This window comes from Rutilus rutilus (assembly GCF_951802725.1).
Source record: "Rutilus rutilus genome assembly, chromosome: 8".
NCBI lineage: Eukaryota > Metazoa > Chordata > Actinopteri > Cypriniformes > Leuciscidae > Rutilus > Rutilus rutilus.
In genome coordinates this window covers 12,419,321-12,440,891 of record NC_140222.1, presented here as the reverse complement: position 1 = coordinate 12,440,891, position 21,571 = coordinate 12,419,321, and the positions used below count along the sequence as shown (strand labels likewise).

At 37.0% G+C, this 21,571-nt stretch overlaps 2 protein-coding genes across 2 annotated transcripts; one reads left to right on the top strand and one right to left on the bottom strand.

The window, feature by feature from the left end:
* Positions 1 to 831: 831 nt before the first annotated feature.
* LOC311295128 (SLAM family member 5-like) lies at positions 832 to 10,412 on the bottom strand. Its single transcript, XM_084416345.1, has 6 exons — positions 10,408 to 10,412; positions 6,598 to 6,918; positions 3,665 to 3,955; positions 3,161 to 3,277; positions 2,996 to 3,057; positions 832 to 1,973 (listed from the first exon to the last, which is right to left on the bottom strand). Exons 2-6 carry the CDS (start codon positions 6,890 to 6,892, stop codon positions 1,926 to 1,928), a joined length of 813 nt encoding a protein of 270 aa, XP_084272471.1. The 5' UTR covers positions 6,893 to 6,918; positions 10,408 to 10,412; the 3' UTR covers positions 832 to 1,925.
* On the top strand, positions 9,574 to 20,823 carry LOC311295120 (uncharacterized protein). The gene is made up of 9 exons (XM_084416331.1): positions 9,574 to 9,764; positions 11,996 to 12,331; positions 14,513 to 14,842; positions 15,721 to 15,843; positions 15,975 to 16,006; positions 18,129 to 19,710; positions 19,833 to 19,933; positions 20,027 to 20,402; positions 20,449 to 20,823. The coding sequence occupies exons 1-6, from the start codon at positions 9,719 to 9,721 to the stop codon at positions 18,243 to 18,245; spliced, it is 984 nt and encodes a 327-aa protein (XP_084272457.1). The 5' UTR covers positions 9,574 to 9,718; the 3' UTR covers positions 18,246 to 19,710; positions 19,833 to 19,933; positions 20,027 to 20,402; positions 20,449 to 20,823.
* The last annotated feature ends 748 nt before the right edge of the window (positions 20,824 to 21,571 follow it).

The following is a 21,571-nucleotide window of genomic DNA, read 5'->3' as shown; positions in this document are numbered from 1 at the left end:
AGAGAGATATTTCATTAAACAGAATCCACTTTCCAAGAACTACAATGTGTTCAGTGTGTGTGTGTGTGTGTTTGTGTGTGTGTAATGGAGACATTTTTATATAGCGCTTTACAATCATGTCATTTACAATCAACCTCTCCTCAACCACCTGCAGCATCCAGGTACTAACCAGACTCAACCCTGCTTAGCTTCGATGGGCAACTAGTATTGGGCTACAGGGTGAGATGGCTGGTGTGTGTGTGTGTGTGTGTGTGTGTGTGTGTGTGTGTGTGTGTGTGTGTGTGCGCGCTCTTGGATGAGTGAAATGCAGCACAAATTCCGAGTATGGGACACCATTCTTGGCTACACATCACTTTCACTTTCACTTTCAGACTGCAGGATGAACAGCACCCCCTGCTGGCCTCACTGACACCTCTTCCAGCAGCAACCTGTTTTTCCCATGAGGTTTCCCATCTGTGCTGACCAGACTCAACCCTGCTTAGCTTCAGTAAGTGTGCAGGCGAAAGCTTCAGGCGTCCCATATACGCCTGGACCAGAACTTTCCAGACATAGATCAGCATGACTGTCTTTTACATGTTGTTCATTGCCATTTAGTTTCTTAGCTCAAACTATGTTGTGAACAATAAGGAATAATTGACAACGGCCACCGAATTATTCGGAAAAAAAATAGTACAGTTTTGCACATGCGATGATAATGCGCAGCCACGACGTGAGTTCAGGTTATATGAACAGTAAACCCTGCCTCCTTCGATTAGATTGGCTAAACATTTTGACATTGACAAACGCTGTTAGACCGTTGCACTGAGATTGAGCTGAATCGCTAAATAGATTAAGCAAGGCAAGGCACTTTTATTTCTAGAGCACATTTAAAACAGCCACTGCTGACCAAAGTAATGTACAATCTAACAACTAGACAATAAAATACATAAACACACAGGAACACACAAAAATTCATAAAATTACATTGAACCAAAAGCCAGGGAAGAAAAAAAGAGGGGATTTAAAGCTATCAGCATTGGAAGACAGCCTTATGTGTCCTAGCAAATAATTCCACAGACATGGAGCAGCAACAGAAAAGGCATGATCACCATCAACCTGTGTGAAGACCTTAAGGACCTAGAACATTTCCGGTGGAGAATAAGATCTGTAATGTAGTGAGGAGAATCATGAGAATTCACAGATAAAGGACCCAGATGTTTATTTATCTGTATAATACAAGCTGGTTGTCCAAAAACTACAATTTCAGTTTTAGAGTCATTCAATGTTAGAAAATTGGTTGCCAGCCAGCGTGTTACCTCCTCAATACAGTTCAACAGAGAGTGTATGTCATAATAATTATCCCCATTTTTCAAAAGCAGGTACACTGGGTGTCATCCACATAAAAATGGTATGTAATGTTGTGCTTTCGAAAAATCAAGCCTAAAGGAAGCAAATACAGCGGGAAAAAAGTGGGCCCAAAATAGACCCCTGAGGTACACCACAAGTTAATGGTACAGAAGAGGAAGAAAAATTCCCAGCCTCCACTGAAAATGTTCTATCAGAGAGATAGGATTTAAACCAATTCAATGCGGTACCTTGAATTCCTACGCAGTTACTCAACCATTCGAGCAAGATAGCATGGTCAATGGTATCTCACCGTATAACATTATTCTTCTCTTACATTTCTTTTTCGTTCCACTTTTCACTCTTGTTTAATAATTAAAGTTAGATTCCATATGATAAGATTAAAATAGAACACTTTAGTTGAGTTTCTGGATGCTATTAATCTAATACAGAGCAACAACATGTTAAACAATACAATAACAACAATTGTGAAAAAAACAATATAGACATCCTGTACAAGAATAAATGTAAATAAAACCAAAAATGTGAGCTTTTGTCCAATATGAGCTCTAATAAAAAGTTCAAGTAAATTTGGTATTTAATCATCGTTTTTTGGGGACATTTTCATACACAGACTCCGTCTTCGATTTCTGAAAGGAAACACATACTCAGTCAGGAACCTGATGATGCGACAGGCAATAAGATCACAAACTTATGTTTCTCTGTGCAAATCTTAATACAAATACTGACACTTTTGTTTTGAAAAACTACTACTAATAGATGCTAACTTGGAGCAGCAAGAGGAAATGACATCAATCATGACTTTTCAAACAGTTAAATCATCAAACAGATTAAGTTCTGAAGTTTTGTTTTGACAGCCTGTGCTGAGAATGAATGTCTTTCACACAACAGCAACAGCAGAGATTCTTGTTGCATCACGTCTACAAAGCAACCAATGGCTGCTAAAGTTGCATCTAACCTCAGATAATCATAAACCACAGCAGCTGCAGCTCGAGGAGACACTTCAGCAGAGGTGACATGAGTAAAAACTCTGTGACCTACTTTTTCTACAATTAAAATCTAATGGTATAAACCTGATTTTGTATGGGTGAGAATATTTAAAAATAACAAACCTCATAGATGTGATTTAAAACAAAAGATAATTTAGGCCAAAGATCACATGATCTCGCAACTCCACGTTGCAACTCAATTGATTATAAGAGGAGTGATCTAGTTCAGTCAAATGATACACCGGTGTAGAGACGAGAATGACAGAGCAAGACCACAACATATAATCCATTAAAAATGTAATAGTTTATGCTGCGTGAATCAGAGCAAGCATTTTCAGTTCATTCCTATGGAAGTTGAGCTTTAATTCATTGAAAATGCTCGCTCTGCTCCTTGTCAGTGGACACGCACCATAAAACTATAACATTTTTATGAAATATCGTTGCAAGCAGAGTGAAGTTGAGAGCCATGGGAATGGAGCGAGGACGGTGGCACACGTGCTATTGAGTGTCACCTGTGAGCCACACCGGTCTTGAGTCCCACGGAGGAGCTCCAGAAGTATAAGAGGAGTGACGACAAAGCAAGACGAGAGAGGACCAGGCCAGGGGCCTCATTTATAGCCGTTGCGTACACACAAAATAGGCCCTGAAAGAGTCGTACTCACCTTTTGTTGTGTTGTTGGTTTACTCGATGCTGAATCAGTTTTGTCTTCCTCCTGGGTCTTAACTGCATTTACAATAATCACAGATATGTTAAAACGACAGTTTCAAAATTATATTATAGATATAGACAATAGATATTTTACAGAATAATTGCTTGATCTTCTGACCTGTTTTTCTACATTTCTTGCAGATACAGCACATCACGACTATAACAACAATCATCAGAGATCCAGCAACAGCAGCAGAAGAGATCAACACTATGTACAATAAAGGTAGGCCTTGATCTGTAATGGACAAAATGAGCCATTAGTGTGAGTGAATCTGTTAATCTGATCTACAGCTAACACTATGTTAGAGGTTTAAAGTTTATTTTCAAAGACCCTCCCCTCAAAGAAATCAGGACAGAAGCGGACAAAAAGAAAAGAAAAGTGGACAAAAGAGTAAAACTCCAGGTTTAAACAGGAATGTGCCTTCCTCGTCTACTTGTGATCCGATCAACCAAAATGTGTGTCTAATCTTGGAAGGGCTTGTTTTATCTGTCCTATACTTAAAAGTTCATGCACTTTTGTTGGTTTGGCCAAAGAACAAATTGCACACATGGATCAAAACATCAGCACTGTAACTTGATAGATCAGCTTAATTAATCAACGTCAATATCACCACCATCATACCTGAACATGTGTGACAGAGTGTGTTGATGTCCAGATGTGTGGTCTGGTTGCTGATGGGATTGTTCAGCACACAGCTGTAGGTGTTTTTATCCTGATATTCCACCTCCAGAGGTAGAGAGAGACTGATGCTGAGATCACACACACCGATGCTGGACAATACACTGATTCCTTTGTACCAGGAGAGAGTCACATCACTCACATTCACCACTGATGAACACACCAATGAACAATTTGATGATGGTGATGATGATGAAGAACAATATCTGGTAATATTAGGAGTGACAAGAGGAGCTGGAAAACATGACAGAATAATTAGAAATATGGATAAATCTAAACATCTTGAGTGTAGTGTGTTGATGATCTGAGTGTACACTATATTGCCAAAAGTATTGGGACACCCCTCTAAATCACTGAATTAATGTGTTCCAATCACTTCCATGGCCACAACTGTATAAAATCAATTGCATGCAGACTGCTACTACAAACATTTGTGAAAGAATGGGGAGCTCAGTAAATTCAGTTGCCACCTTGACCTTGACCTTGTCCTGACCTCAACCCGATAGAACAGCTTTGGGATGAATTAGAGCGGAGACTGTGAGTCAGGCCTTCTCGTCCAACATCAGTGCCTGACCTCACAAATGGGCTTCTATAAGAATGGTCAAAAATTCCCATGAACACACTCCTAAACTTGTGGAAAGCCTTCCCAGAAGAGTTGAAGCTGTTATAGCTGCAAAGAGTGGTAAAACTCCATATTAAACCCTATGGATTAAGAATGGGATGCCATTAAAGTCCATGTGCATGTAAAGGCAGACTTCCCAAAACTGTTGGCAATATAGTGTATCTCAAACTATAAAATGATTAAACATTTCTGTGTATAAATATGTTAAGGACTATTCCAGGCTAATTTCAAATTAAGCTCAATCTTATGAATTTTTGACCATGTTGATTGCAACAAAAATGTATTTCCATTTGCCCACCAAAAAGACAAAGCAAAAATATGGTTAGAATGAGGCGCTGAATGGTATGGAAGCTTGTTTCCGTCATGAAATAATAATTTTGCTTTTTTTTCTTACAATTTTGCGTTTACACCTTGCAATTCTGATTTATGTATTTATTTATTTTTATGACCTTTTCCCTGCAATTGCGAGACCAATTTTGCAGGGGTAAAAATACAGACTTTTTTAGTCAGAAAGGTCACATCTTGCAATTCTGAGAAAAAAAGTCAGAATTGTGAGATAAAGAGTCGCAATAACCTTTTTATCTTTTATTAAAGGGATACTTCAGGATTTAGCATTAAGCTTTGTATTAGTAGAAAACCTGTAGTATTTTCGAATTACCATGCTTTCCCCCCTCATATCCCTCTGAGACGAGAGATTTATGTATTTTTTGTCTGGAAAAAATCCTCCGATGACGCAAAAATCGTCATTTTGCATCATCGGAGGATTTTTTGGCCAGAGGCTAAAGACTACAGCCAGTAGGAGGAGCTGTTCCGCATGTTTTCAACCCGCCCATAGAGGGTGGGATCTCACTCACAGAATGTAAACAGTGTCAGCCGTCTTTCTTTTGAAGCTAAGCTAACAGGCTCTTGTTCTGTGGAGAGAGCTGAGTAATAGGAGAAAGCGGAGTAGTAGGGGTTACCATCCTCTTTTCCCCGGACTTGTCCGGCCGTCGAGATCGTCCAAAATGTCCGGGATTCAGCTTTTGCTTTCTGCAGTCGCCATTCGGACACCTTTTACATGCACACCTTTTGTTTCAATCTAACTGAATTCATTCCGATTGGTGAATCTGAATGTAGTGTTTACATGAACGCTAAACAAGTGATCGGTTGATGTGCGTTTTTACATTGCTAAGAAAATTCCTGCTCCTCCGTGAGAGATACGAGACCGGTGCGTCTCACAGGTGCCGCTCATCAGTAACTCGCACCGTTCTCCCGCGGCCCTCAGCCTCGTCCTGCTCGCCACAGTAAACATAATGAATGGCGACTGTAGAACGCAAAAGCTGAATCCCGGACATTTTGGGCGATCTCGAAATCCCGAGCAAACTCATCACGAAGTCTCACTAGTATCCTAGTCTTATTGTTGTTTTCAACTGCGCTCTCTTACCGGTAGGCGTGGCCTCCTAGGGCAGCAAAGCAAGTGCATTCTGGGAGTTGTTGTCTTTCATCCACATAAGCCAAAAATACATTTTCTGGCTTTTCTCAGTCTAGAAAGCTCCAAATTCAAAAATAATTTCACATTTCTTCTACATAAATGACCTATTTTAAATACACATTCATCTTCCCAGAGGTGAAGTATCCCTTTAAGTGGCAGTGTGGCGAGCAGGACGAGGCTGAGGGCCATGGGAGGGCCGTGATTGCTAATGAGTGACACCTGTGAGACGCACTGGTCTCGTATCTCTCACGGAGGAGCGCAATCATAAAAGGAGGAGCGACGAGAGTGAAGATCGAGAGAGGCCAGGCCTGGATTTTATTTGATGTTTCTGTTTTACTTGATGTAACAGTCGTCCATTAGGGTTAGTTTTTTACTTTACTTTCGTTTTGTATTTGTTTTATTTTTGGTGTTAAAATGTGATGAATGTTCGCCGGTTCCCGCCTCCTTTTCTTCCCACAACATCTAACCGCGTTACAGGCGGAAACATTCTTCCATAGAATGGGGCCGATCTGTAAACCTTAAAATGCAACAACTTCTTTGCTAATGACAATGCTGAACCAGAAAACCGTAAAATGACTGTAAAAACTCTGAAGTGCTTCTGAAGTTTCCTTTATATCCAAATTATAATCCATCCATTATAAGTGTCTCACCATAACCGCCAAATGAGGGATGAGTATAAATCATTTTTTTGGTGGTAAACAACACAATGCTAAAAATCCTGGGTTGAACTTGTGAACGGAGTTTAACTATGCGAAGGCCGAGACAGAGGATCTTTCTACTCACCATAGACAGAAACACTGAATGTTTTTGATGTCAGTTTCACTCCATTTATCTCTAGCTGATAAACTCCAGCATGTTCAGTTGTGGTGTTTGTGATGGTCAGAGATCCACTTTCATGATCCAGCTTCAGTCTGTCTCTGAATCTCCCATCAGGAACATCATTAAATGTGGAGAACATATTTTTCCCAACGCTGATTTTAGCTATAAGAGATTTTTTAGGTCCATATTTCCACAGTATGTCATCCTCTTTATGTATTTTAGTAAGATCAGAGTTTAGAGTGACAGAATCTCCCTCCATCACTGACACTGAATCACCAAACACACCTGGAGAACAAACAAGAACAGATTAAGAGTTGTGTTTACAAAGCCTCAAGTCAGCTGTAGTTGTACACGTTAATTTCTTTTTGACAAATTTTACTAATGGCGCTGCTCATGATTACTGCAGGAGTACAGTAACACTAACAAGTGTTAAAATCATTTGAAACCACCGAAAAGTGACACTTTTTGAGCCTGCAATGACTTTATTCAGTATAGAATTTACATTATTTCCTGACTTAATGTTTAAAAAAACTTTTAAAGGCTTGCAAATCACAATTTAAAAATGTTGTAGCTGAGATTGACTGCAAATCAGATCACACGCAATCTCTGTTCTGAAATATTAAGCAATAAAAATGTTTTATAACTTACCGATCAGGTGGCACCAGCACAAACAGAACAAAACAAGGACGTGAAACATTTTCATCAGTTCAGTGTCTGATGTGAGACTATCTGCTGAAAACACTCAAGCTGGTGTGAATCCTCCCACAACAGAGTGTAACCTTCCTAGTTCACACATTCTGAACGCATGTCATATAGCCTGTAGTGACATTATAAATACTCTTCTGGCTCTTATTGAAACTTTAATATCATAATAGTGGAAAATGTATACTGTATATATATTTTATCATTCATAATGTAGTTGTCTTATATTGTGTGGATCGTCTTGAATTGCAATACAATAAAATAGAAAGAACTTAATGACCTTAAAATGGTTTTATAATTCAACTGATTCATGCATATAGGTTGATCAATTATATCAATTGTGCATATGAAAAAAAACAACAACTGAAAAGATAGAACAACTGAAATGCTACCCCACGCTGCCAGTTATACTGAGGTGTGAAATTAGCAGCTTATCTTTTGAGTCAAACTGAAACTTGCTGTTGTCTGATTTCTATAGAAACATGGTATTATCTGGATGGACAAGCGTCTTGTTTGTAAAACTAAAAACAGTCAAAGAAGAGTCACAGCTCAGAGGTCAAACTGATTCTTACCCATCATGCATCATTGATAAACTACACAGATTGAGCTAAACTAATACACTGAAAATAAAGATGCTGCCTGTTCAATATATATATATATATATATATATATATATATATACTTTATACTGCATTAGGTGAGTACACATTAAAATCAAATGTTATTTTATGCACTTTTTTAAATAAAGGTAAAGACTTTTTAGTGTTCAACTGTGTTATGTAGGTGATTTAAGAGTTTGTTTTATGTTTTGGTGCTTGGGTTTAGATTGTAGGTTGGACAACTACAGTGACTATGATGTGTTTTGGAGTGTAAACGATGGTATAGAAATAAAGTTAGGGTATTATTGTTATTGTTGTTGTATTTTCATTTAAAATGCAAGTTATGTCTTGTATTTTTTTTAAAACCAAAAATGTAAGGGTTTTTAGAAGAATATTACAATGAAGAAATTTGCTAATTGGATTTAGAGTGTTACATAGTCTACCAGGAGGTAATAGCTGGATAAAGCTTACACACAAATACCATAATCTGTTTTCTCTTTGGTGCTCCTCTTCCCCTTTGTAACTGGCATGAAGCTTCAGGCTGAAATAAAATCTTCAATTACACAGTAAGTTTTACAGCGAATATATAACTTTGCCGTGGTCTCTCACTTTCTTGTTCGTGTCTGTGAAAGCTTCATTTAATTTAATGTAAAAAATAAATAAAACATTAAACACCAAATTATACCACAGTTATAAATGTAAGAATTATAGTTTATAATAAGTATAGTAAACATAACAAAATAGTAAACTACAACATTCATAACGGTTCTGCTCAACGGCCTTTAGATAAACAAAGCCACGCTGTAGCTTTGCCCCGCAAATAATTGCGGTAATACGCAACAATTGAAGATAGCCTATTAGAAGGCATGTTGTCGTAGGCCTTATAGTTTTATAGTAAACATATAGCATCAACAGTGATCAGCAATAATGATAAGCCTAATAGCCTACTCACAATAAAAAATATAAGTCAGATCATAAAATCCGCTTACTCGGAGGTGACATGCGAGGCAAATGTTTGGATCACAATAATTCGGAACCACAGTTTCCACAAATCCCTTAACATCGAGGCTCAGTTTTTCTATGTAGGCTGGCTATCTTGCTCTGTCGAGCGGCAGAAGTGATTCGACGAATGGGGTCATGGATTGTTTTCCCGCAGCTATGACACGACACCGACCAAGTAGATGCAGTGATTTGCTGAATCAAGCCCAGTGATTGATGTGTTGATGAAAATGTAACATTACTGTGGAAAGATGTTCTAGGTATTGTAAACTCCAAAGATAAACAACCCAGCACTTATTTTATTTATTTATTTTATTTTATTTTTATGGCTAAATTTCAAATGCACATTTTCAACAACAAAAAAAAAAAAAAAAAAAAAAAAAAAACGTTTTATTGCATTTAAAAATGAAGTGAAGCATTATATTGAGTCAAAATTGCCCGCCGTAGAAAATCCCCCCAAAAAGCTATTAATATTTTACAAGCGTTTACACTCTTTAAATTATTCCTATTATATAATAGCCCACTAGTCTATACCTCCCCCTAGCATTTTAAATGTATTGTATTGTTTTGTATCTCTATTGTTTGTTTTGATATTTCTTCGATAAAAGAAATTGAGGAAGTGATTGAGGAAGTTGTAGTACCCTATTGCTTTCACTTTCTCCAGGGAAAAAAAATGCGTCAGGTCTAACTCAAATGAAGTAACTGTTAGTATACTCAAACTCAAACTGAGTAGCCTATTTTTTTGTATCGAAAGCTCCATTTATTTTTTAGACAAACTGTTGAAAATGAAACCTTTCTTTTTTTTGCTCTTGTGCTGTTGTTTCGACCATGGTAAGATATGTACGCCTATACTGTATGTTTCTTCCGTGTCTGAGCTATAGTTAAACCGTTAGTCTGCGCGAAATGTTTTGACCATAGACTGTAAAAAACTCGATAGAATGATGTTACCAAGCTTAAGTCATTGCACACATCATGGGAAATATAGTGTTAGTATCCTGATAAGTGTCTGTGGTGTACATTTGCATTACTGTTAACTTTCATTTGAGTTTACTTTTGATGTTTGCAGGCGCGTCGTTAGACATGGGCATCCAGGGGTTCAGCCCCGGATGTTTTTTTTATAGCCCCGGATCTCAAAAAATTGAATTTATTGATAATTATTATTGATTAATTTTGTATTTAAAAAAATTGACCGGGTCTTTTAATATATCCTTCGGAATCAATCATGTATTAAAGACGATTAAAATGTGTTCAAGCAGATCAAAGTTACTATGGTTACTCTCACACAGAGACGCACCACGTGAGCGATTTAGCTATCCAAGTTCATCTCCAGGATTTGCGCGCAACAGCAAATATCTCACAGCAATGAAAAAAAAAAAAAAAATTAAAAAAACGCAGTCAGCACCGCCGCACAGTCTTCTGTCAGACCAGATGTTGTCAGGCTATATGTCAGTAAAACTCAGAAAAACTAACTTACTGTCGTGTCAGCCGTTTGCTCGCGGCGCGCACTCTTCAATCACGCGCAAATGCGGCGCGCCCTGTATCACGCAAAATAAACTACTAGCATGTAATGTCGTGTTCTGTCGTCAATTAAGTATTGAAATAACCAAAAGGGAGATTAAAGCTGCGTCAAAACTCTATGTCGGGGCTTTTGTATTCCTTTGTATGCTACATAAGTTACACATTTTGGCGTAGCCCTACTCATTTTTCATTATTAGGCCTAATATTCTAATATTTTATCAATATTGCAAAGTCATCAAAACTGACTAACTATTTTGTGACCAAAAATGTGAAAAATAGGCCTACATCTAGCCTAAATGATCGTTCATGACATCCTTTTAACCCAATTTGTCTAGATCTGTATTATTTCATTTGTATAATGAGCTTAAATATTGCTGCGCAGTCGTATGATTTAGGCTGCTTGATTAACATTATTACAATGTATTCCTATTTAACTCTGATATGTAGCCTATATATAATGTCCTCGAATGTGTTCGAATATTTCACCAGCATCAGCCTTTTCACAGTTTGTATCACTCCGCTTGTCTGTGTTTGCGCAACTTGCATCATTAAGCCAGTAGGTGGTGACAAGTGACTGTCTTTATGAGTGAACAATTGAAATTTAATTTAACTGATTTAATAGTGCCAAAAACATTGATTAACTCAAGAAAGAAACAAGTTGCTGAAACCAATCTTTAATGCTGAAAAGTTTACATCTATGCAAAATAATCCTTGAAAGATTTCTCATTTAAGGCCATTCCTGTTTGGAATATGTGATTGTGTATTGTCAACTATAAGCAGAAACATTTTGCATTTCCATTTTCTAGTGTGGATCATACATTTCAACATTTATCCTCATTCTCATGTTTAAGAATCTGTTATCTGCTTGACAAATAATTTATGTATACTGCCCACTGACATGCTTTTAAAGCTATTGTTATCAAAAAATGTTGGCCTTCAAACACCTTAAAATGCACATATGTAGGTCCGAGAAATCAAAATTTTCTCGGGGGAGCATGCCCCCGGACCCCCCTAACTACCTCACATTTGAATGTGTGTGTCTGTGTGGTAATATGGGCTGGTGTGGCTACAGTGCCAGGACTGAATTTTTTAACCAGTCTGCCCCTGCATATAGGCCTAAAATATACATTATTCTCTGTATCGAATCATGTTATCTAATTACCCACACCAGCCCTTGATGTTTCAGGCTCAGCCCCTGATGTTTTTAAAACCTAGAAACGCCCCTGGATGTTTGTGATTGGCTGTGAGAGCAACAGTGTCTGTGATTGGCTGTGAGAGAAACAGATCAAAAAGGGAGCGCGCCTTCGAGTTTGTGCGCAGTAGCCGGCTACCAGAGAAATTTAATTTGAATTGTAAGAGTTCCTAACTGACAAATCTTTTTGGTTAATCAGCAAATAAAATCATCAATCCAAGACTATCCGTCATTGTATTTGTTTCGTTTGTAAAATATGACTGTGTATAATATCAGTCAGAACACCGAACCTTAGTGTATGTGACGCATTCAGTTTGTTTGTCTCATAATTATCTGTTTATTTCTTCTCCAGGTGTGTCTGGTGTCGGTACAGATGGAGTCGCAGTGTCAGTGATGGATGGAGATTCAGTCACTCTATACACTGATGTTGAAACAAACCAACAAGAAAAGATTAGATGGTATTATAATGACACTCGCATCGCTCAATTCAATGGAGATCTCAGTTTTATCTGTACAGATGTTCAGTGTAATGAAGGCACTGAGAGATTCAGAGACAGACTGAAGCTGGATCATCAGACTGGATCTCTGACCATCACAAACACCACAGACACAGATGCTGGAGTTTATCAACTAAAGATCATCAGCAGCAGCAGCGACAGTGAAACGATCTACAATGTTACTGTTCATGGTGAGTCATTAAAATCTTGTCATTTAAATCACATCATCATTATTGTGTTCAGTGATTTTGCTGCATTTATTTGATTAAAAATACAAACAAAAGGTCATATTGTGAAATATTATTACAATTTAAAACAGCTGTTTTCCATGTGAATATATAGTAAAGTGTAATTTATTCCTGTGATCAAAGCTGAATTTTCAGCATCATTACTCCAGTCTTCAGTGTCACATGATCCTTCAGAAATCATTCTAATATGATGATTTGATGCTCAAGAAACATTTATGATTCTTATCAATGTTGAAAACAGTTTTTTACATTTTTATTTCATGATGCTATGATGAATAGAAAGCTCAAAATAACAGCATTATCTGAAATCTAAAGCTTTTGAAACATTAAACACTACCCTTCAAAAGTTTGGGGTCATTAAGAATTAAAATTTTATTTGGGGGGGAAATAAATAAAATAAATCAATACTTTTATTCATCAAGGATGATTTAAATTGATCAAAAGTTACAGTAAAGACATTTCTAATGTTAGAAAATATTCTATTTTAAATAAATGCTGTTCTTTTGAACTTTCTATTCATCAAAAAAAATTTTTTTAAATTGTACACAACTGTTTTCAACATTGAAAATAATAATTTTGAGCATAAAATCAGCATATTAAAATGATTCTTCTAAAATCGAAAACTTTTGACCACTGACCAGTATCAATCACATTAAGTACGTATTTTACATGCTGTGGATAGATAAAAAAAGAAAAAAGAAAAATATTTAACTACAATTATAAAATTGATAATTCCGGTCCTTGATTATGATTGTGTGAGCCACGTTCAAAGCTTTTGTAAATGCTCTATAAACATGCATGTGACTGTGGTGCTTTTTTTTGAAAATCTTTTTTTCTCCGTAAGTAATATTCAATTAATTTTGTGACTGTAGAGCAGCAGTATGTGAAGTTCACATGACAACCAGACACATTGTATGGTGATTTCCATAAGGGCCGCTCTGAAAAGGTAGCTAGAAGCAAGAAATATGTAAGCATAAGCTTAATTTGTACTAATATTTGGAGCAGCATCAGCATCAGATGTCAACCTTTTTTTTTACCCCGGATGATAAGCTGAGACAGAGGCAATGTGAAGGTCTTTGCGATCGGGAATGTGCAATATACAGTATCCAACGACACCAACAACAGCATATGCGGTTGTATTGTAATAATACAATGTACACAATGTAAAGCGTCATTGCATCTGTTTGAACGGCCAAACGAGCAAGTCATCTTCATAGTTCAACATTTCAATTAAAACTCAATCTCTCAGACTGGGATTTCAGCAATATAGAACACAATTTCCCCATCCAAGCAGTCCTTCTTGTCATTGAAACATTAAAAAGTAGCTTTTCGTGAAAGAATTATCCAAAAGCATTTTGTCCTTGGCATGTTAATATGGTTCAAACAGCAGGAGTATAAATAACAATGTTTTGTTGAAAAACATGACATTTTACCTTAATGTAGGAAATATAACTTTAATGAATAAAAATAAAATGGGCAATACTCCACTATTTAATATTAATAATAAGTAATATTTATTATGAATTTGAATATCTGGTTGTGTGAATGCGCAGATAAGGGAAACGGGGAAAAATATGAGTCAGATGTGGACGGCATGATGGTTGCATGTATGTTTGTCTGATGAGTAAATCAATGATGTTCTTCTGCTGTTTGTTTGTACATTATATATGAATTCAGACATATTTCTCAGCTCACAATCTTTATGATCTTTGTTGTATTATTTTGTTTGGCTCATAATTAATTGTTTATCTCTTCTTTGTGTGTGTAGTGGTGAGATTTGTCAGTTTTATTCTGATGATGTCATTTTCTCTCAATGTCATCTCATCTCAGATCACTCTTCTATTGTTATCGGTTTAAACGTTTTTTTTTTTTTTTTTAGTTCACTAGCAATCCAGAACATAGAGGACATGTAAAATGTTTCATGTAAAATGTTTTCATAATCACAAATGTGGATAAATGTTGCTTTTCAGACTGAAAGTCAAGAGAGTCTGTTTTATCGCTTTCATATCTTTATTGCTTTCATATTTTTTTTTGTTTTCATCTCAAGGTTTTTTTTTTTTTTTTTTTTTTTTTTTTTTTACCGCAAAACAAGATCCTCCAATCATCTGTTGGTTTGTGTTTCAGGTGTTTCTGCTGCTGAACGAGATAAAATGAAGAGAAAGTCAGTGATGAAAGGAGAATCGGTCACTTTGTACACTGGTGTGATGAGAGAACTGAATGATTCAATAACATGGTATTTTAATGACATTTTCATCACTGAAATCACTGGAGATCAGAGTAAGATCTGTACAGATGTTCAGTGTAAAGAGAGATTTAGAGACAGACTGAAGCTGGATCATCAGACTGGATCTCTGAACATCACAAACACCAGAAACACAGACTCTGGAGAATATAAACTACTGATCAACAGCAGCAGATTCAGCATCATTAGGAGCTTCAGTGTTTCTGTCACTGGTGAGTCTCATTTAATCATTCAGTGCATTTTACCTTGAGCAATTCCAAAATAAAGTTCACAATATTTAAATCCAAAAAGTAATTGTTTTCATTGTGGCCTGTTTAAAAAGTGAGTTTGGACTCCATATGTACTGATGTAAATGTCAGTCAAAAGTATCCACCTTATTTTTCAGGTAATGAGCCATTATATACTAATATAGCCATTTTCCATTTGTAATTTCAATGTGTCTGGCTTTCGGTGTCATTCGCTTCCAGTTATTTTTAGCTGTATAAAAAAAACTCATTGTAGGTGCCAGGTTTGGGTTGATGTCTTTTATGTTTAAATTTTTACTTTCGGTTTGTTACGTCACTTGTTTTAGGTGTATATTACCTGTTAGTTTGCGTGTGGTTAGCATGGAGGAAGGGGGTGAGTAGCTGGGACGCTCACTTTCTGTTGACCGTTTTCATTTCATTTAGATTTATTTCATTTAATTTCTTTTTGTTTACTGTCATCATCATGATGTTGCTGTTCTTTTCAATGTTATAATAAATTACCTAGATCAACAGTGGAAACGCGTCAATATTTAATCCCTCTACTCAGCCTCTTAGCGGTTACTGGCTACCGCTATACTCATCATGCCTCTTGAAAACTGGTGTTTCTAACCATATTATTTTAATGTACTGTCTTATTATAAAAAAGCTGGTTTGTAGCGCAAACAGTTTTATAGTTTACTGCACTTTGATATTTTCTTCTCTTTATTACCTTATAGCGGGTAATAAAACACAAGTCTCACACATTCACAGAAAACACCTTACTTCTGTGTTGAAAAATAAGGTAGATTGGTAGAGTTGATTATCAGTTGATCTCTAGTAATGTAATAATGTGTGTCTGTCTTCAGCTGTTCCAGATGCAGGTTTATCTTCAGCTGCTGTAGAAGTAATATGTGCTGCTGCTGGTGGAGCTGTTCTGCTTGTGGCTGCTGCTGCTGTGATTTACTATCTCTACAGATCAAAACAAAAAGGCAAGTATTACAAACAGCTTATCTTTCATAATTTAAATTAGATGTATTTTACAAAAAGAATCTTTAAAAATATTAAAGTGTGTATTTTTACTCTAATTGACCAAAGTAAGAGTTTGTTGTTGTTTAAACAGGAAACTGGACACTGAGCCATGATTGTGATCAGGTGAGATACTGTGAGCTCTGAAACTGTCTGCAAAAACTGAATTTATAACAGATAGAGATCTGTAGGTGGTGTGTCTGAAACCCAGTGTGGTCTCATTCAGAAATCAACACAGATAAAAAACAATAATTATTGAGTTATTTTAAGGGGTACTTCACCGCTGGCAAAATGGGCTTTCAATAAAACCTTGTTGCCTATACAGAAAGGCAATTTATTTATTTTATTGTTATTTTATTGGGTACCACCTGACTAGAGAAAATGTAGGGAAAAGTCTGTTGTCTTCAGTTTTGCCAAATTGGTAGAAAAACCCATAATGCACTGGGCATGTTGCCATCAAAGGCCACTCCCACCCGTCTGTTATGGATACGCTTACCGGAGTCAAATACTGACAGGAAGAAACACTTAGCAAACTTAGTAGTCATAATGGTATAGTGCTGCACGGTTATTTGCAATTTACATGAAATAGCACTTAAATCTAGTTGGTTTATCGCGATTATGATACCGCAAAGGATGCGATTCATGTTTTTTTTTTTTTTTGTGCGCAGCTTGTCATTGATGTATGGCCCTGTAAAGGCTGCTTCATCTGAAAGCACTGTGAGTTTGAGTCACTTATAACGTGAACTCCTGAAGTGTTTTTAGAAAAGCGTGCCGAATGCATCAGACGTTCATCCAACAGTCTGTGGGCGAGACATCTGAGGCTGAGACTAGGGAAAAACTGAAAAAAACTGAAAACTTAAAGCCCGAAGCAAAACTGCATCACATACAATGCATACAAAGCCATAGTAATAATTTATACCATAAAGGCCTATTTATACTTCTGCGTCGAACTGCCGCCGTAGCTACGTCGTAGGCTGTGTGTAGCGTGCGTACCCTCCGGCGTAACCTGACGTGCACCTCTCCAAAAATGTAACAACGCGTCAATTCTACGCGGACGCCAGCGCTGTGATTGGTCTGCCAGAACCCCTCCCTCGGGGTTTCACATGCTCCCTAGGTGCGCGTCAACGCGGACAACAACACAGAAGTATAAATTAAAACCAACACGTTGCCTACGGCGTATAGGCTCCGGCGTAGGTCCGACGCAGAAGTATAATGAGGCCTTAACACTGTCCTTACCAGACGCGATGCGATAAGATTCCAGCGACAAATAATTTGTCTGTCCACACTTGAAGCGGCGCGACTGCGAGATACGTCAAAATCAATCAAAACCCCCAGCCAGTCAGAACAGCGTGTGGGCGGAGTCTCTTGGCGAGTGCACGGCACCAGAGAGTAATCTTGACGGCCCTCGCAAGAAAATGGATAAGTAGCTACATAATCAAATTCACAAATATTACACCATTTAAACATTATTCAAATACATAGGCTACTGAGTTACTAAAACAATCATTGTCAAAGAATACACTTGTTTGTTCACTGTTTGAACGTTCTTGTTTCCATTTGTTTAATTTCAAGATCTGAGGTGAATTATCCACTGTTGCTTTTACAGCTACAAAGCTGGAGCACTAAATGATATTCAAAGTCACATTGCATGCTTTTAACATTAAATAAAGCACATAAACAGTACTTGAGATTATCATTGCCACACTTTGTGTTTGTTGTTCCAGCGCGACATCACAGAAAAATAGAAACCATTTCTAAAATATACAAAAACTATAAGAGTAGACATAGTGCAATACTGTTTTCAGTGATAAACCCTTACAATAACTGTTCTGTTAATAACCCTATGTCAGTCCGACTGTTGATGGGCACGGATACAAACATCCAGAAGTACAATCTTTAGTTGTCATGAAAAGCCCTGGAGCTGTCAAAAGTGCTTTGTGTCATCCGGCGGACTTTTGCTGACAAATAAACATGAATTTCTCGGTCCAGGTAACATGGAGAACGAGTAAACTTTGTTCATTTACATATATTACCGTCATTATAACAGTACAAAGCAGGTTGAAAATCAGCACAGTAACACTTTAAGAGAGCGCTGATCTTGTGCTGTTCGACTTCAGAATGAAGAACAGGGCTCTTGACATTCAGCAAACATCAGAGAGAAAAATCACTGTTTTGTGTTTGTGTAACTGAATCATCAATACTGAACATTTGCTTTACCTTCTGCAAACTTTTTTTTTTTTTTTATCAGAATGGTGTAACATTGCCCCTTCAACCGATCCACAATCAACAGGACGGTGCTGCTAACGGGACGTCCACTGGTCAGACTGATGGGCCGCTGACTGGAGCTGATAATGAGATTCCATAGTAACATTATTATTTTAACAGTGGCACTGAAAAGGAACATTAAGAGAGATGAGAAAGTTAAGAAAAAGGAATTGGAAGAAGATAATCTGAAAAACAGTCAAAATACCACATTATTTTCCTATTTCGCAAAGTCGTGGAAACGCTATCGTAGATCTTTTCACTATACATGTTTACTCAACCATGAGTACTTCCACTTCTGAGAAGCGGGGAAATGTGCAGAGGGTCCTTGATGTGTTTTCAGAACAGGAGAAAGTCTCAAGTATATTGCCTCAAGTATAATTCCTGAGAATTAACAAACCAAAAAAAGAAAGAAGAAAAGCATAGAAGAGCTAAGGTTTACTAAATATTCATTCTCATCCATCACTAGTTCATAAGATTCAAGACAAGTAATAAGTTATTATTAGTATGTTTTTTTTTCCCTGTTGATACGAGCATTTCAGATCTACACAACCCTTTTTCAGTCTGATGGAAATTGATTGATTGAGGTGTTTACATGAAGGCTTGTCAATCCATCTGAGCCATCAGTCCGATTACTAACAGATCATTTGGGTGCATGTAAACGTGATCTTGACATATCATCTGTTTGTTTACATTCATTTAGAACTGGTTAGGAAAATTTATATGTTTTCAAGATGCAAGTGCTCTTAATAGACTATACGTGCAAATGAGCATTTAAATGCAATTCAGTCTGTACTATTGACACTGTAGAATGCCTGATTATGTTACATTTGTACAGTTTTAGCATTGTCATCTAGGCTACACTATCAGGGAATGTTAATCTCAGAACTCAGCTAATGTTCTTGAAAGGTTCTCTCAGGGTTATTCCAGTATTGGTAATAGAATGATTGTTCTCCAAATGTTTGCACAAAAACGTTATTTATACATCGTTCACGGAACAGCTCATTTAACCACCTCCCTTGTTCAACCAGCTTTGTTAACTTTTAACTGGGTTTTTTACCAGGAATACTTGAAAAATTATACATTTCTCTGTACATTCTCCACACCGATGCTTGAATGTCTGGTTAACAAAGTTTTGTGGTTAAAAAAGGCAGTTCAAATTCAGTAAGAGTTGATCCGAATTATCATTGTGTCCTTGATCAAACTCTGAATCTCAGGAAGTGAACCTGTAAAAATGCACTGAACGACTTGAATTGTGAATTGTTGCAGGTACATAAATGTCAAATATGTTTTTTATGTATTGTGTATTGTATTGTTATATATACTCTGTTACTGCTGCACAAGCATTTTAATAGTGTTAAGCATCTGAATGATTTTCATGGTAAAACAATATTGTTATTATAGATTTCATATATTCAATGTTGAAATGTGTAAAAGTGAGTTTTCCTTTGTTGCAAAAAATCTGTAAAGTGTATCATTCTGCCTTTTGTAAGTTTTGCTGATTAGTTTTTTACAGTGAAGTTCTTGTATTTGATGTGAGGATGATGGAGACCTGTGGGACATTCAAGGTAAAGCATACTGTAACATTATCCCTCTATTTACCTCCATTTTGTCTGTGTCAGTTCTTAACTTTTTTTTCTGTGTGATTTTATCATGTGATTTATATTTCCTTGATGTGTTTGTATTGTAGAATATATCACTGTGTGATGGAAATGATGACCTGCAATTAACTGGTCAGTTTGGTCTCTACCGCCACATTTCCTGAAGAGCTGCAGAGAGAAGTTTGAACAGGTAAAGTATGGTTGACTTGTTTTAAACATTATCTGTTTGACTGAACTATATGGAAAATATTTCTAATTGTGCAAATCTCTCTCTCTTTCACAGGTTTATCCTGTTTAATTTTATCAGATCTGTTTTTAGAACATAAGTACTGCAATATTGCCAAAACTCCTCAAACTCCTCTAAATCAAAAACACGACATAAGAGAAAAATAATTGTATGCCTTGCACTTTTGAAGAATAAACACACACACACACACATTTTCTAACAATGGAAGTAAACATGAAATATCTCTCTTTATGTGATAGATGGTTTTATGTGATATATAATATATTCTGGTTTTATTAAACATAATGCACTTTCCAAGAACTACAATGAGGTGTCCACTGTGTTCAATACTCACTGCTGTGTGTGTGTGTGTGTGTGTGTGTGTGTGTGTGTGTGTGTGTGTGTGTGTGTGTGTGTGTGTGTGTGTGTGTGTGTGTGTGTGCACACCTGGATGGGTGAAATGCAGCACAAATTCCGAGTATGGGACACCACTCTTGGCTACACAACACTTGCAGGATGAACAGCACCCCCTGCTGGCCTCACTGACACCTCTTCCAGCAGCAACCTGGTTTCCCCATGAGGTTTCCGAACCAGGCTCAACCCTGCTTAGCTTCAGTGGGTGTGATGGCAAAAGCTTCAAGTGTACGACTGGACCAGAACTTTCCAAATTTAGATCAGCATGCCTGTCTTTTACATTTTGTTCATTGCCATTTAGTTTCAAATCTCAAACTATGTTGTGAACAATACGGAATAACTGACGACGGGCCATAGAATTGTTAGAAAAATAATGCAGTTTTGCACACGCAATGGTAATGCAAGGCCAGTTTCTGTGAACAATAAACCCCGCCTCCTTCAAAATGATTGGCTAAACATGTTGACATCGACGAGCGCTGTTAGACCCATGGTTAGACCGCTAAACTGAGCTTGAGCGCTAGATGGATAGCCTGTACTTACCATAATTAATTTTTATATATTTACGTAGCAATGGGCCGACTCACAATGTACAACAGAGAAGAATAGTCCATGATGCTTTTAAATTATCCTGTAAACGCCCCTGAGAGCTATATGATGCTGTTTTATCAACAACAGATGGCGCCTTTTGTCAGGTGTATCATCAATATCATAAAAGTGATTAAGGAAGTTAAGTAGGCTATCAGTCAAAAATATCAGTAGGCTAGGTTATGTTTATGTATATGTATGATATTTATTAATAAACTTGCCTGAAATAGAAACATACAATCAGCCAATTAATGACTGAATGAAAGGCCTATAACCCAATATCATCCGTTCACTAAATGATGATATTGATATTTTCAGGACTGTCTTCAGGTTCTATAGCAGGAATGTGTTGTTCTGCTGGTCTACTGCTGATAACTATCACCGTAGAAACTACACAAGCAGGACAGATAGTAAGCATTATATAAGGAATAATTGACAACGAGCCGTTGAACTATAGGCTATTAGAAAAACAATGCAGCCAGTGGCCATAAAATAATTGCACCAACCAATCAGAATCAAGCATTCAAGCCCGTTGTATAAAGCTGATATAGTCTATGCCTAACTGTATTATTATTCAAACAGGCTAGGAGGAAGCGCAATGAT

Coding starts and splice junctions, on each gene's coding strand:
- LOC311295128 (XM_084416345.1), bottom strand. CDS start 6,892: ATGGAGGGAGATTCTGTCACTCTAAACTCTGATCTTACTAAAATACAT. Junction 3,956..6,597: donor ATTCAGTGTTTCTGTCTATG/GTGAGTAGAAAG, acceptor CATGTTTTCCAG/CTCCTCTTGTCACTCCTAAT. Junction 3,058..3,160: donor CAAGAAATGTAGAAAAACAG/GTCAGAAGATCA, acceptor TTGTAAATGCAG/TTAAGACCCAGGAGGAAGAC.
- LOC311295120 (XM_084416331.1), top strand. CDS start 9,719: ATGAAACCTTTCTTTTTTTTGCTCTTGTGCTGTTGTTTCGACCATG. Junction 9,765..11,995: donor GTGCTGTTGTTTCGACCATG/GTAAGATATGTA, acceptor TTTCTTCTCCAG/GTGTGTCTGGTGTCGGTACA. Junction 14,843..15,720: donor CTTCAGTGTTTCTGTCACTG/GTGAGTCTCATT, acceptor GTCTGTCTTCAG/CTGTTCCAGATGCAGGTTTA.